This window comes from Psammomys obesus, unplaced genomic scaffold (assembly GCF_907164565.1).
Source record: "Psammomys obesus unplaced genomic scaffold, mPsaObe1.curated_primary_1811, whole genome shotgun sequence".
NCBI classification, from domain to species: domain Eukaryota; kingdom Metazoa; phylum Chordata; class Mammalia; order Rodentia; family Muridae; genus Psammomys; species Psammomys obesus.
Genome location: NW_026593286.1, coordinates 35,961,605 through 35,978,543, shown reverse-complemented (window position 1 = coordinate 35,978,543; position 16,939 = coordinate 35,961,605). Strand labels below are relative to the sequence as shown.

Here is a 16,939-nt window from a genome sequence, read left to right as displayed (position 1 = left end):
ACACTTTTCCAGCAGAGGAAAACTGACTTTAGTCTCCTTCCTAGTTTACCTCTCCCGGTCTCCTTACAATTAATATTAAACATTCTATTCTGTGAATACTATCATTTTCACTTAGATTTCTTACCTACATCACATACCGCTAGAGGAGCTTATAAAAATCAGACAATAAAGCAATTAAATGCTGGCAAGTTTTAATTGCCTGCTAGTAAAAAAAAAAAAAAAAATTTAAGAACTATGCCCATAAACATTTTTTACAGTCCCAAAGTACTTAGTTTACAATTAATATTTAAACCAAATAATAGAAGGAAAAAATAATGAATGCTGGGCCCAGACTAAGTGAAATATCTTCCGTTTTATTGCTTTTACAGAATAATTTCCTTTTTTGTACTTTGGCCTACATCTAAAATGACATAAATGTATTAAAATTATTCTACTTCCTAGCAGAAGCTGTACTAAAACACAGAAAACGTAAAACCTACAAAAATAACACACATACACACACACACAAAACCTCAGGCTTATAACCGACCAAAAATGTAAGAAAACTATTTCAGCGACTCAGCCAGCCTTCTTATCTCCCCCAAACCACACCATTGGAGTTGTGGGTTTAGAGAGCAGTGTTCGCCTGGTGAGAAGCGTCAGGAGGTGCAGGGTGCTGCTCCTTTGGAAGCGCTGACTTTTCATTTCTACTGCCTTTCCTGCCTTTCCTCCACCTTTCCTCTGTACTGCCACAGTCACCACCACCAGCTTTCTAAGGTCATCCCCTCCCCCCTATGTTGACAGTCGAAACTGTGGCCGTACATGTGCTAGGCCAGTGGTTCTCAGCCTGTGGGGCGTGACCCCTTTGGGGGTGGGGAGGCTTGTCAAACAACCCTTTCACAGGGGTCACCTAAGATCATCAGAGTGAGTTCCGGGACAAGCAGGGCTGCATAGTGAAGCCCTTTCTCGAAAAACCGAAAAGAAGGTTGGAAAACATAGATAATTACACTACATTACACTGATATTCCCAACAATAGTAGAATTTCAGTTATGAAGCAGCAATGAAAATAATTTTATGGCTGGGGGCACCACAACACGAAAAGCTGTCTTAAATGGTCTCAGCCTTAGGAAGGTTGAGAACCACTATTCCAGACAAACACTACCCCTCTGAGTTGCCATTCAACCCAGCCCTTTCTCCCTTTTTCACTGTTTAGTTTGAAGCAAAGGAGAAGCTGGAGAAATGGCTTGGCAGTTACCAGTGTTTGCTGCTCTTACAGAGGACTCGAGTCCAGTTCCCAGCACCAGGCTGGAAGGTTCACAGCTGCCTGCAATTCCAACTCCAGCACACCTGACTCCATCTTATGACTTCAACACCTGCCCACACACATAGGCACAGAAATACACCCAACAGTATACATGAAAAAGATGAGGTGCATGGCTCACTGATCTGCCCTGAGAGGCCTTGAACTTGAGATCCTGCTGCTTTGGCCTCCCAAGTGCTGCCATTATGACTATGAGTTGCCTCACCTGGTTGGGTGGTCTTCCTTTAATTGGGGAAAGATGAGTGGGATCTATTCTAAAAGAGACCTTGCAGGGTTTAGCCTTTTAGAGATTCCACAGCATATTGGTCTCATAATTTTCCTTCTTAAATAAAGTGTGACTGGTAAGCACAAGCAAAAGATCACTGAAAAAAATTTTTTTACTCTTGACTCTGGTATTATCTGCCTCTTCCATTTTTCTCTGAGATGTGTTAGTTAAGGAAATTAGTACAAAAGTCTTGTCACCATGAACTGGCTTGCAAAGCCCTGCAGTTCTGGTCTCTGTCTCTGAGCTGTGACTCAGGAGCCACCGCTTACATACTGTGAAAGTCACACTTGCCAGTTGGAGTCCAAGGAGTATGAAATAGGTTGTGTAATCACATCCTGAGGAGACACCCTGGCATATCCAACTTATTTGTTTGGTTCTGAGCCATTTTCTGTTAGAATGAGTCCATTGTTTTAGGGTTCTGCCATGTGACACACACCAGCAAGTTTAAATAAAACCGAAGACACTAAAATAATCCTGCCATCGGGCTTTCACATATGACAAGCTTCTAATAAATCAGTTCCTCAGGACTGACTTACCCGTGTTTGCTCATATACTTTGTGTGTACTCTGTCAGTGACAGGTTTTCATGTCATCAATGTGTGAAATGGGCATCAAGAATAGTTTTTAATGGGTATACTAGCAGAAGCTAGAAATAGAGGCTTTGTGATAACACACCCCACATCCTCCTGATTTGTGGCCTTCTGTGGATGAGTCTCAGGTCTGATGCATCTACAGAATGTGGAAAGAGAGTACAGGAGAGCAGCTCAGAACACAGGTTCTCAGCCAAACCAGTGACAGTCACACCGCTTGGCTTTGGGTCTCGCCTTGAAACTGGACTCCCCAACCTTAGTTCAACTACTTAATCCTCTTGTGTCTCATTTTCCTCTCTATAGAACATGAACGGCAACGGCCCCTCATTCCTTGGTTTGCTACAAAGACAAAGCAGTGCTAAGGAGAAGCCCGCACCATAAGAACAGGAACCATCACTGCTTCACTCCAGGAGGCCGTGAAAACACCTGCGTCTGCCTGGCTGAGTAGTCAGGCATCCTTAGTTTACTTAATCTCCGTGGGAACTCTTGGCAACTAGATTAATTTGCTTTCAAAGATTATGAACAAGTGAGGTTATCCTCTAAGGAAAGAGAGTGCCTCTTGGTGGATGCAGGATGAACAACTGTTTAATGAACAGACTGCTGCCCACATTTTAGATGTTAAGATTTTACCCTTCTACTCACCTGGGCACATTTGTTCCACCAACAGGGCTGTGTGCCTTCCACCAATAAACTATCTATTTAGATTCATTTTGTGATATTGCTATCCTATACTTAAAGTGGTAGGAAATCTAATAAAACAGTGTAAAAAGAACTTTTATGCAAATTAGGTAAAATGTCCTTGGATATTAAATAAAGATGAATCATAAAATAGGCAACTGCTGTTGAATCGGTAGGAGACTAGAAAATAAAACAGGTAAAATTCTACACAGATCCTGCTCCCGAAATGCTTCCCAGGCATCTTTAAAATGCCAGTTCCTACCTAAATGAAAGGGAGATAATAAATGCTATATTTGGGGCAAGGCTTAGGCATGAAAGCAAAACAAACTGGAATTCCTGGAAGTAAGGGACTCAAAGAGATGCTTTTGTTCCAAAGCAGGACTGAATAAAAGAAAACGCCAGATGCCCACATTCTCTACGCTCAAGTCCATAATTAAGGGATTTTGCGGGCATGTTTTTTCTTTTGCTTTGAGAGCTTCTTTACTTTGGCAGTTTTGTCAGGAGGCTGCGCCGGATGGTGGGGCAGAGAGATGCGTGCTGGCTCTAGCTCAGGAGCCATGAATCGCATAGCACACACCTGGGTAAGGAGAATGTTATCAAACAGCAGCTGCGTCTCCGACTGATCCTTAGTGATGTCGGCGTTGGCATTCATCCCAAAGATTTCTGGGGATGGAGTCAGTGGCAGGGTCTTCGTGTACTCGATGTAGCTTTTGTGCTGCAAAGATGAATGGCCAGAAGTCAGGAGGTTAGACGTCAATTATGAGGGAGAACTTGACTCAGAAACAAGGCTTTTCAGTCCTCGACCACGGAGCGGATGAGCCTGTGAGCCTGCGTGCTGAGTGTCTTCCCTTCTTTCAGCTCGGGACAAGGCTAAACAGTATGGGCCACTTATTTTGACAAGGAAAGCGGTTTCTGGTAATATAATTTAGGAACTTACCCTAGCAACGACAGAGGGGCATGGAAACTGGTCAGCCGGGCAGCGATGAAGCAGCAGTTCTGAGAATGGCTTCGCTGGAGCCAGAACTCCAGAGGAAAAGTCTGCCTCTGTTTCCTTATTCTTCTGTTGCTTAGAGCTGAGCACCTCTGCCCTGAGGCTATGTAAGGACTGAGACTCGGAGGAAGTACCTGGACTCCTTACGTTTGGACACCTGGACCCAGCGTTCACTCAATTGTTTCTGCATAAGTCCTTTAAATAGGCCCCAGACTAAGAGCTCAGTGGTAGGTATTTCCAGGGCCTCTCCTCTGCTCCGCTCTCTTCTCTCCTTTCCTTCCTCTCTCCCTGTCTACAATCCCTCTTACGTCCCCACCTATGAATCTATAAAAGCTCTCTAACCTCACCCTCTGTAGGCCATGCGCGGATTCATTCTCCAAATTTGAAAGGCAAGACCGTGAAAGCCACTGCTCAGAATAGTCTTGGTGGCTGTCAGGTTGCCAGGCCCTCAGTCTCCTAAGACAAGCTCGCTAAGAGCTGAGAAAGGCTCTATCACTCTTCAAGACACCCCAGTATTTCTGAATCGCTAGACAAATTCTGTATTATATTTTCCTAGTGACTTTTTTTGCTGTGTGATGAGACAGGGTCTCACTATGTAGTCTGGCCTTGGACTGTTTGTGTGCCTTTGGATTTTTGTTTGTTTGTTTGTTTGTTTGTTTTTGTTTTGAGACAGGGTTTCTCTACGTAGCCCTGGCTGTCCTAGAACTCTCTGTGTAGGCCAGGCTGGCCTCAAACTCAGAGATCTGCCTGTCTCAGTCTCCTCTGTGCTGGTACTAAAGGTGAGCTCCACTACACACTGCTTAGCCTTGAACTTTTGCTTCAGTCTCCTCAGCCAGGAGTATAGATGCTCGCTCCGTATGCTCCGCACTCACCTTGCTGGTGACTGTTCTTTAGTTCATCACAATTAAAATGATCTTTTCTGGTTTATTCCACTTTACTCTCATCGTGAAAAATAGAAGTTTAGGAATAAATGTTGTTTTATTAATTCTGAGATACCCAATCTTTAATATTACACATCTTTTTAGTCACATGTGCACGCATTTTATAATATGTTTCTATGAATTTGCATCAAAATTTATATTTTCTGAAGCTGGAAAGATGGTTCAATGGTTAAGAGAATTTGCTGCTCTTGCATAGGACCAGGGTTCAGTTCCCAGCACTCTCAGCAGGTGGCTCACAACCACCTACAACTCTGCTTCCACAGGATCCAATGCCCTCTTCTGGCCTCTTTAGGCATTGCACATGCATGAAGCATACAAACACACACACATATATGTAGGCAAAACACTCATACACATAGAAGTAAATTTTAAAATAAAAAAGAAGTTAACCCTCAAAAATTATGCTTTCACCAGTGCTCATATAATCATACATAAACATCCATGAATTCCCACTTCTTTCATAAGATTCCCTGCACTCTGCCCAAAGGTTGCCCATAAGTCTCAGCATCTGCATTGATAGTCTGCAGGGCAAGCCTTTCAGAGGTCCTCTGTGGCAGGCTCCTGACCTGTTCCCTCTTTTCTCCTTCTTCTGATGTCCATCCTCTTTGCCTTTCTGGATAGGAATTGAGCATTTTAACAAGAGTCCTCCCTCTTGATGAGTTTCTTTAGGTATACAGATTTTCATAGGTTTATCCTATATTATATGTATATATGAGTGAGTATATACCGTGTGCATCTTTCTGCTTCTGGGATAGCTCACTCAGGATGATCTTTTCCAGATCCCACCATTTACCTGCAAATTTCATAATTTCCTTGTTTTTCATTTCTAAGTAATATTCCATTGTGTAGACATACCACAATTTTTACAAGATCTGGAGAGGACAGGAACTCCACAAGGAGAGCAACAGAACCAAAAAATCTGAGCAGAGGGGTCTTTCCTGAGACTGATACTCCAACCAAGGACTATGCATGGAGATAACCTAGGACCCCCTGTACAGATGTAGCCCATGGCAGTTCAGTATCCAAGTGGGTTCCATTGTAATAGAACAGGGACTGTCTCTGACATGAACTGATTGATCTGCTCTTTAATTACCTTCCCCTGAGGGGGAAGCAGCATTACCAGGCCACAGAAGAAGACAATGTGGCCACTCCTGATGAGACCTAATTGACTAGGATCAGAAGGAAGGAAAAGAAGACCTCCCCTATCAGTGGACTTGGGGAGGGGCATGCATGCAGAGGGTAGAGGAAGGGAGGGATTGGGACAGGAGGAGGGAGGGAACCACAGGGGGGATACAAAGTGAATAAAGTGTAATTAATAAAAAATTTTAAAAAAAGATAAAAAAAAAACATACATGAATTCATGGCCATGGAGGTTTTTAACACTAATAGTTTTATGATACAGGTCATGAAACATATTTGTTGTCCTCCCCCTTTTTTCTGACCACCTAACAACTCATCATTATTGGTCTCCTTACCCCCAACATCAGCCCTAATTAATGATGGGTCGGGGTTATCAATTTATTTTTTGTATCTCCCATGCCATGTGGCCGTGGGTTCAACCCCAGTGCATATTATTTGATCCTGGGGATCAAATGAGAAATGAGTGGAGTATGCTGGAAAGCCCTTGAAAGTATCTAAGTACTATTGTTCTGAAGGCAGGGCACAGGGCTGGAAGCAATGGCCTTGTGCCCCAGTGGTTCTCCACCTTCTGTTTTAGTGACCTTTGACGGGTCAATCAGCCTCAATGAATCTGCTTCCTTGTTCGTAAAGGAATTAAAAAAAAAATGATACAATGTTAATTTGATGCTGCAGTGAAATCATGACTTAGCACTAATTAAAGATTACTTTGGTATAAATGTTAATTGTTACTGCTAATATTTTATGATCCCCAGCATGTGTGTACTCATTTAAGTTGTGACAAGGTCCTTTGACCCAAACATCAAGCTCAAGAAGGTAAAATTTCAAGTGACTAGGCAACCCATCTCACATCACAGCAAATAGGAACCTCCCAACTCTCTTTGCACACTGTGTATGCTCTGCTCCTACATAGCTGAGAAAAGCACAAAACAGGGTGAACAGTAAGATTAAAAGTCTGCTGGGAAGTCACCATGAGAAGCTCTCTCACCAGTCCCCAGGAGTTTCTTGTTTTCCTGATTTTAGGTTTCTTAAAGGGGGCATACTTACATCGCCAAGAGGAGGGACGAAGTAGATGCCACTCGAGTCAAACTGGTAGTCTGCTTTTTCAACTAAATCTGTACAGAAGAACTTGTTCAGAATGCTGCGCAGCGTGCGCCGGTCCCAGTCGTCCGTCACCCGGCCTCCGTAATTGCATTCCCCGGTCATGTACCGTAGAGCATCGTAAGGAAGTTCCTAAGGTTCAGAGCTGCAGTCACCAGCCAGTGAGGAGATACCAGCAGCACACGCATGGCTACTGTGGCTAGGCTAAACAGCTTCCTAAAAGCTTGTGATAACACACTCTCCTTTTATATGCTTTCCTGCTAATTACTGCAGTTTTCCCCGTTACGTTCTCTTGGCTTATTTCATTTCCATTTAGCCAATGCTGGGACTAAAACTTCTGTAATCTGTTGTAATTTGTTTATTGTTCAATAATATAATTTGAATTAATAATAGTTTAAAATACTTGCGAGGGTCTTAGTTGTATATATTTTATTAACATTTATTCTAACATAAGGTAAGACTTTTCCTTTTCTCTTCACCATTTAATATCTAAATCCTTTCACTCCTCTCTTCCATGGGTATTGTATACCTGCCATGTTCCCTATTGTAGTTCTATTCTTAACATTGTTTGCATTGTAATTCTAGATTACTTTTCTGTGGCTGTCCTTTGGTGACTAAAATCAAGAGAGCAGAAGTACAACAGCAGGCGACGGTGGGAGCATGTTTGTGCCTGTCTCTCTGGGAGGGTGCCCCAGGCTCTCTGGCCATTGGTAACTCCAGGTGTTTCTTGCCTTGTGACAAGCGAAGTTCATCATACTTCCTACTTGACAGAGCTGGCTTTCCTGTGTAGGTGCAGAACAGCGATCTTACTGAACATCAAAAGCCCATGCCAGGCCCAGTCTCTCCGTTTCTTAGCCGGCAGATCAGGATGTAGCTCCCAGCTAGGGCTCCAGCGCCATTCATGCACCCCACCACGATGACAATGAACCAATCCTCTGAAACTATACTCAAGGCCCCAAACAAATCCTTTCTTATTTAAGAATCGCCATGGTCATTATGTCCACAAAAGTAGAACTGTGGCTAGAAAAATACTCCTTTCTGTGTTGAACAGGTTCTTCTCTAGGCCTAGTTTACCGAGAGTGTTTTTATCACTAATAGATATGGGATGTCAAATGATTTTTTTTTTTCTGTACCTACTGATGGGGCCTTGTATTTCAAATTCTCTTTGTTTGTGTTGATTCCATGGATTTGATTTTTTAAGTGATAAACCAAACTTGCATACTTACATATTTTAATTAACTCCTCACTACAGACTATATTTTAAGGTAGAATATATTCTCCAGATATTCAAATTGCTAACTAAAAATGTTCTGCACTGGTTTTGTATAATTATTTTAGCTCGGATACATCCCCCTCTGGCACGGTATTTTGTCTCTATTACTAGTTCTGCTCTTTCGTTTTGTAGGTGTTACTGTAGGAAAACAATTCATCCCGTTTATGCTGCACTTGAGTGTTTCTGCCACTTGAGCCCTCCATCTTTATTTACTTAATTTCTTCTTTGCTTTTATTGGAATAGAATTCAATCCTCCCCATGTGCAAATTAAAAGTCTGAATTTTTTTTATATTCCAGTGATAGATTTAATTAAAGCTATCCAACTGAACTTGAGTATGATTCTTGCTTTAGGGAGGGAGATGAAGGGAGGCTGGAGCTCTCTGTTCTTACAGGCGCTTGCAGTGATTTACAGAACAACTTTCACAGTTTCAAACTTATTAAAACCCAGTTGACAAGGGGTACTTCCCATCATGCTCAGTGTTTGATGTTCCTGAGAGAGGGAGAAAGCAAGAAGGAGAAAATGGGAAAGTGACTGGAAGAGGGGAAAGGCTGGGGAGGGAGAGAAGGAAGGAGGGGAGAAAGGAAGAAAGAGTACTGTGAAAAGTACTCAAGGTGTTGAGGTGGGAGCATCTCAAGTTCAAGGCCTGCCTGGCCTACAGAGTGAGTTCAAGTCCAGCCTGGGAAAGGAAATCAAATGGTACTTCAAGGGGAAAAGAAAAGGAAAAGAAAAAAGAAAGCATTGATGTGCTGATGCATGCCTTAAATCCCAGTACTTGGTGAGCTGAGGCAGGAGAATTTCTGTGAGTTCCAGCCAGCCAGGGCTACACATTGAAACTCTAGCTCAAAATGGAAACAAAACAGTAACAAAAGCCCCAGAGAGAATCAAAATTGTGAAGTGTGAAGGGCATCTGATGTGACATTAGGCTCTCTGGCCTCCTTCCAGAGAGGCCTCCTCCTTTTAGAGAGTTTTAAGTAGTTTATTTCTAGACAAAGAGTCGAGACTCAAGAACAAAAACTTAATTTCGCAAGAAGTGAATCTGTGCTTCAGAAAAGAAGAATACTGATCCTCCTGCCCCACCCCATTTCTAAGCCTAGCTGGTTTACAGTCTTTTCATAATAAATACAACATCATTCCTTCTCAAATCCCCACAGGTGGCTATGTGTCAAAAATAAAAGATAAAACAGAGGCTCCTTTGAGACAAACTGACATCCTAACTACCTCCTAAAGCAGTTACAATTTCCTGTTATAATAAAGTACTACTTAATAGGCTGTTGGGAGCTGCCTTGCAATTTATTTTATAAGAGCAGATTTAATCAGAAGTCCCTGCACCAACACTTACGACATGATAAAGAGTAAAGAGATAATATCCTTGCTGTGCTGTTTACGGTACCTCATACTGGTTCAGGAACATGTGGAGCTGTTGCACGCTGATCCTCAGATCTGTCTCATTGAATTCATAAGGAATATTCCACCCCAGGGGTCCGAATTTCCGCCTCTCCTGTACCAAAGCATGAAAGAAACAGAGGCCATAAAGCAGTTTCTTGAATTCCACCTGTAACGAGAAGAAATTGTCCAATGACATTTTTTTCCTGTGAACATTGCTTGCAATGTTTTTAAATTAATATAGCTTTTATAAATGGTATGGGATTCTTTTCATCACCAAAATAACTAAAACAAGTGTATTTCTACGGGCGCTTCAGGCAAAAATGTGCCCGTTCGTACTCAAACCCATGCAGCACACATGGCTATGTGTACTAGGTTTCCAGAAAACAGAGCAAGTTCATCTAATTTGAATTTTACAGTAGGTTTTTTTTTGGGGGGGGGGGTGAGGGGGGCTCCCAACTGGAGAAACACAAGAATTATGAATTCTATGTCTAATCTTAGACCATTGTGGAGAAATTTCAAAGGAGATAATTTGACCTAAACTGGTAATTCTAAAACCTAAAAATGCCAACAACAGAGCTTGAGGCAGAGTTGTGGAGCCATTTCCACAAAGTAACTTCTTTGATGGTAGTCAGCTTGCTCTCATCCGCCCTAGTGAAGGGCATGAAGGGGAGACGGTCATCCTGGCTAGGAAGAAATCAGTGGACTGTCAGAGTTCACGCTCACCTGACCTGGGGACTGTGGGAAATGTAAAACTCAGAAGAGAAAAGAAAACAATCCGCTGCTACGGGGTAGAAGATCCAGAGGGAAACGGCAACCGCACAGACAGGCAGTGGGCCAACTTGGTGGGAATACCGAGGAGTGGGGGAAGCTGGGGAAGACAGCTTGTACCGTGTCGTGAGGAAACCTCACAGTAAGAACTGTCTGAGGAAACTTTGCTGGAGAGCCAGAAACAGACTGCATCAAAAGTGAAACGGGCGGGGAAGATGGAGAGTGTTGCCTTACACCCATGCCTAGACCAAAAAGTTCCCAGCTGAGGTTGGGAACATTTGTCCCTTCCTGTGTCAGAACCACTCTGAAGTAACTAAAGGCTGCCAGCTGTGCCAGGGATTATGAAAAGGAGGCTGCCACCTGCTAACCAGGGCCACTGGGTTAGAGCTTGGAGAACCCAAAGCCTACATTTTTAATAACAGTGTAGTAATTAACATATTGTACCATATCCTTGCAACTGAAAGAAACTATATTTTTTTTTATTTAGCAAAAATCAGAAAAATCCCATGGAGGCCTCAGTTTTATCCCACAAGATAATGTTTCTCTCATAGAATAAACTTGAAAAAGAGAATGGAAAACAAGAAGAGTGAAAGAGAATTAAAGGAACATGTTTGACAAAAAAAAAAGAGGTAGCATAAATTTAAAGAAATTGAGTAAACATGCTAGCATAACGCTGAATTATTTTATACGTATTGAATCATTGATCAAGTCAATTAACAATTGTTAGAAGCCAGATGTCTCAATGTAAAAGAAAAGACAAACAACGTGAAATGAATAAAGACAAGAATGCAGGAAGATGCAGTGAAACTGAAAATACTGATATGTATTCATCACTTCTGAAGGGTGTGTGTGAGATAAATGTGTATCTCTATATTTGTATGTCTATTTTCTTTCTTTCGTTTTTGTTTTTCTTTTTAGACAGGAGTCTCTCCATATAACTCTAGATCTGCCTGCCTTTGCCTACACAGTGCTGGGATTAAAGGTATATGTCACTATGCATGGCTATGTGTCTATATTTAAGTGTCAAGGAACTCGTTTAATATTCATTGTGGTTTCCAATACTATCCAACACTCAAAAGAAGCAGAGCTCTTCAGAAAAATGGCTGGCTCCGTGACATACTCACGATAGATCGAGATGAGCCTGGACATCTTGCATTAGGAAGCGTGAGCTGCTAACAGCACAGAACTCCTAAAGCTGATATACATACACAACCAGTTTAATGGCGATCCCATTGACAAAACTGGAACAATTTGAGTATAAAATTCACGATTAATTCATTGCAAAGCATTGGGGGAAATTAACAATACCTATGTCCATGCCAACACTGGGTAAACACATGGGAAGAAGGGCCACTGCTTGTGAGGAGTGAGTGCCAAGTGTCAAAAGTTCTGAGGGCTGCAGCTGTGGAAAAAGCACTTACGGGTGAAAGATACTCAAAGATGCTAAGTATGGAGGGAGGGTGGCACACCCTAACAACGACAGAAGAAAACCAGTCAGTAGACTGAGGAGGAACTAATCAACGCCTTTTTAGAAGATAAAAATTAGTTTCATCCGCTGAGGACACATCACCTACTTAATAATTTGGCTAAGATTTAAAAAGCTGAATCTAATCATCAGAAAATATCACACAAGCTGGGCACAGTGGGGAACACCTATAATCTCTGCCCTTGGGGAGGCAGAGTCAGGTAGATCACTGTGAGTCTGAGACCAGCCTGTTCTACACAGCGAGTCCAGGACAGTCAAGGCTACACAGAGAGACCTTGTCTCAAAACACCAAAAAAAAAAAAAAAAAAAAAAAAAAAAAGAAAGAAAGAAAATAAGAAAGAAAAGAAAAAAGTCCCACAGATTCTGACTGTGTAAATTCCATGTTCAAACACTATCATGAAATGCCTTCTTCAGAAATGCCCGTGATGTAAGGCAAGAAGGGCTGAGGAAATGCTTCGGGTTAAAGGGTGTAGAGTCCGGGGAGCCAGCTCAGAGGTGCAGTGCTTGCCAAGCACGCACAGGCCTGGGCCTGACCCCCAGCACCACAGGAACGAAGCGGAAACAGCATAAGGGAGGGAACACAGTTACAGGTGAACATGACTCTGAACCGTACCCCAGTGCTCTTACACACATGGGAGCGATGCTGCTGACCACACAGAAACACAGGACAGAGTGACCAACGATACTGGGCTCCCTATTCCGGAAACATACATAAGTGTCCAACTTGGGACCTGCAGGCCACAGGCACCCCAGGATACCTCTAAACGTGACACAAAACTTTAGACAGTCGGAGAGCTTTTGGGAATTTGACTACACGGCTTGCAGGTGTGAACTCTGTAGGTGTCAACACGGTCTCGATGTCAAAATGCTAGACCTTCCTAAAAGTATTTAAGAATAAGAGGTCATGATATGTCTAGCTTACCTTCAATGTGTGTGTATGTGTGTGTACATACATAGACACACATATACACGTTCTGCATTCATTAGTTTAAGCAGCCTCAGATTAAAATGTTTTTGATTGTGCTGGTGTTGAATATGTAGTTTTCTTATTCCCCACACAAGAAAACTGACAAATACTTATGTACCATTCACATTCTATTATATATTATAAGTTACTTAAAATTATTTAAGCTAGTACATAGGAGGATATGTCTAAGTTATAGGCAAATGTCATACCATTTTATATGAAGCTGAAACATCTATGTGCTTGAGTATCTGAGAAAAGTTCTAGACTATAAATAATCCTCCATGGATGCCAAGGGTTCACTGAGTGTGCACACACAAGGAGTCTCTTACACACATAGAGAGAGACAGAGAGATGCAGAGAGAGACAGAGAAATAGAGACACAAAGAGGAAATGTATGTATGCATAGATACTAATGTATTTGGATACATAGAGAGGAAACACAAAACAACAGATCAAATAGTGTAAAATATTAACAGCAGGTAAATATGGAAAAGGACAATAGAGGTTGTTCCTTATACTACTTTATATTTATAGTTTTCTTGTAAATATAAAATCATTTCCAAATAAAAATTTAAAATGTAAAAATGTAAGGTGTTATGGGATTTAATGAGATTTTATCTTGGGTTGGAGCTGTTTCATTAACGCCTCTACCTATAAAATGTGATTACTACAGGGCAGAAGCTTTAATGTAGGAAAAGGAGAAGGTTACATTACACTTGCAAAAGGGGCTCTGTCCAGCTTATCATATGGAGATGTCCTCACTACCTGTATGGGAGTCAGCAGCTTTCTCCAAGCCTTGTCAGTGCAAAAGAGAGTCATACACAGGTCTTGGAGGTTCAGGGCAAGGTTGACTCCATTTTAAATAGATATTTGTGAATTTATTTCTTTCTGTTTTCCCCTCCTCTTTCTCTCCTCTCTCTCTGTCCTCTCTCTCTCTTTCTGTGTGTGTCCAAACTTTGCATAATGAACATACTTTAGTGTTAGTGCTTTCCTTTGATGTGACTTAAATACTGTTCAGACATCAAGACAGTGAGCTTTTGAATGGCAAAACTTATCAAGGTTCATAACCTCATATAAAAGAGTCCTTCCATTTCTAATTACAGCAAAACACTATGAAACAATTTTAGGTCACAGACACTCAGACAGAATCCTAATCATAAAAACAGTGGGTGTTTTCCCGGCCTGCCTGGTGGCTTCAGAAAAGACCCTTATGAGTCCCATCAATCGAGAAGGAAAAGCATTCTGGCTCTCATTATGATTATGTGGAGGAAATGTTTTTATGTTTTAATTTAGAGAGATGGTTCCAGATAGTAAAGGGCTCAGTTCATATCCTGGAACAAGTACTCCAGCCTTGCAGATTTGGGCTGGGAATAGCTTACAGCTGACTTTCTCCACAGAAGCCTACATTATTAATGATACTCTGTAATATCTCAGCTGAGGAGGAGTGGGGCTAGTGGTAAAATGAAAATAAAATATTAATAACATTGACTTCAGCACAGTCAATAATCAGTAATCAAAACCAACTGTGCTGCCAAGCAGGAGACCTATTTAGTTTGTAGTTTTACTCTGTGTACACATCCCCCAATCACCGGGGGCCTCTTGAATTGCTTTACAGGGCTGGGGTGACAGGACTTAGCCATCACTAACAGGCTTTCTGCAGCTGTTAAAGAATTCGGGGTCAGAGATCGGGTCCATGAGGTATGATCGGATGATATTAGCCCGTAATCCTTTCGGTGCTTCGTTAGTCATTTTCACTCCGTTCTGCAGCACGGACACAGGGAAGTTTGGAGAAGGGTAACTAGTTAGCCAGATTCGGAAATCCGGGTGTGTTGTTTCTGCGCTTAACTCCTGCGAGAAAACAAATCAGAAACAGAAGTGTGAATAAGACTGGAGAAATCATCTCAGTGCATGTAAGGGACAGTCTGATAAAAGAAGGAAGCATCTATAATATAGACATAGGATTGTTGCAATATAAGCAAAAGCTCAAAATTCATTTCTACCTGAATCACCACACTTCACTGAGAAGGCCCAGAGCGTTGCCGGTCTCCTTTAAAATTAAGTTACATGACTATACAGCTTATGGAGGTGCTGTGTGGTTCAGACCTGGCTCAAAAACTAAAGGTTTCTTAACATGTTCATGTATGCACTAACATTTCTGAAATATTTACAAAAACAATTCTTCATCCCAGGGCTAAATTAAGACTAAACCCTCCTCTTGCTGCAGCCAGATTTGGGAGTAAGTGATGCACTCACTTACTCCCAAATTACATTACACCAAACTGGATTCCTTTGTTTGAGAGAGAAGGGTACTCTAAAGGGCAAGAGCAGATGTACCTGAAGCGTCAGTGTTTATCACTGCTAGCGCTGTCAGGTCTGAACACCGGAGGTCAAGGAGCCCTCCAGTAGCACTGTGACGTTAAGGCCTAGGGATAACTGCTGTAAAACTGGGGTTTCTCTCATCATTACTCCTGCTCCTCTGGGCCAAGAATCCCCTGACACACTGGATGGGAACTGCCTTCTGGTAAGGGGGTCTCTATTCCTCTATTATCTCAGGTACAATTCTCAGTGTGAACCCATTTTTCCTGTGACCCAGCTACAAGGATAACCTGCAGCCTGTCAATGCGAGAAATGAGGCCCTTGGTATGTGTATCAAAAGTGAGACTGCGGAGGTACACGCTAATAAATGTCTATCTGCATTTTTACCTCACAAACTTTCTCAAGAGTTGGCATCCAAGAGGTGGCAAGGTGACAATTTTGAAGAACGACCCATGTTCCATCCTTGACAGCTTTTTCTAACATCTTCATAGCAATGGGCCCTTGGCCTTGGCCAAGAGATAGAGAGCTAAGTTTTGAGCCCCCATAGCCCTGTGTACAAGAATAAGAAAGGTATCACTAAGCATCATTCTTTGATTCAAACAGACATAACCTGCACATGCTCTATTCAACACTTAAATGAAAATATGTAGGAATGATCATGGTAATAAAAAGAAAATTCTGTGGGGCTATTGGCTGTTGATATAAGATATAGAAAATAAAAACACTAAGAGGACTCTTAATAAAGAAGTAGATTAAAGAGCAGAGCTGTCATATAGCAACCCCTAAAAAAAGCTAAGAAGGAAAATATGAAGTGGAAGATGTACTTATCCTGTTCCCCTGGAGTGAGTGTGTCAGTTACTTTCGATACTGATAAAATTGGGAGACTCAAACCATTAACCGCTGACTCCCAGTCAACACCTTCCTTAAGAAATTCTGTGGGAATGTTTCCCATGCTCAACTGTGGCTTTTGGATCTCCTCATTTTGAGGGTAGTTGTCCCCAGACTTCCTGGAAGAGGTCTCCAATGACAGGAACAGGGGAAGAATGGATCTGGGGCCCTCTCCAACTGCTCATTGTGCATGGGAACTACCTCTGTGGAGGGAAAACACTTTGGGAAAAAAAAAAGTAGAGGTGGCAACCAGAGACAGGGCAGAAGCTTGACAGGCACGGGGCCAGGGAATGACAACATTGCCCAACACAGAAGAGTCACACAGAGGAAACAGTTCAAAAGGAGGCGGAGGCAGTGTTGATTTGTTCAGACAGGCCCTATGAATGACGGACTCTTAGAGCGACCACCAGTACTTCTGCCACTCTTTCTTATCTGACTTTCAAGATCTCTGTCCCAACTAGTGGGCCCGCTTCCATTTTGCAAGACTCCACAGTCCAACTGGGATGGCCTTGGGAATGAATGGCCACGCTACCTTGACACTTAAAGCACCCCATCTTTTACCATGACCTCCAAATCTCAACACTTCTCAAACAAGTAGTGAGTGCTTTATCAGACAGTCATAACACTAATACAAAATCCAGGCTGTTCAAGTATGAAGTGACTCAACAGAGACTACTTTAACCTTAAGGTCACGTGGCTTTCCACAGGCTATTCCTTCTGTGCTTTGGTATCCCTCACTATGGAATGGAGATGCCACCGTTTGCTTCAAAGTCTTCTATACAGTTTCAGAGAGAAAACATGAGTAACATCTATCACCAAAGTGATATCGGTCATGACCTCTGCCCACCAAA

General features: G+C 42.2%; 1 protein-coding gene across 1 annotated transcript in view; it reads right to left on the bottom strand.

The window, feature by feature from the left end:
* The window catches only part of Dnah7 (dynein axonemal heavy chain 7), a gene marked incomplete at its 5' end in the record, with an annotated part of 256,610 nt that overhangs the window by 24,233 nt on the left and 215,438 nt on the right, over positions 1–16,939 (bottom strand). The window contains 5 exons of the mRNA XM_055616804.1: positions 3,411–3,548; positions 6,950–7,135; positions 9,668–9,829; positions 14,532–14,732; positions 15,588–15,749. Coding sequence (XP_055472779.1) covers positions 3,411–3,548; positions 6,950–7,135; positions 9,668–9,829; positions 14,532–14,732; positions 15,588–15,749 — 849 coding nt within the window. The remainder of the gene's footprint in view (positions 1–3,410; positions 3,549–6,949; positions 7,136–9,667; positions 9,830–14,531; positions 14,733–15,587; positions 15,750–16,939) is intronic.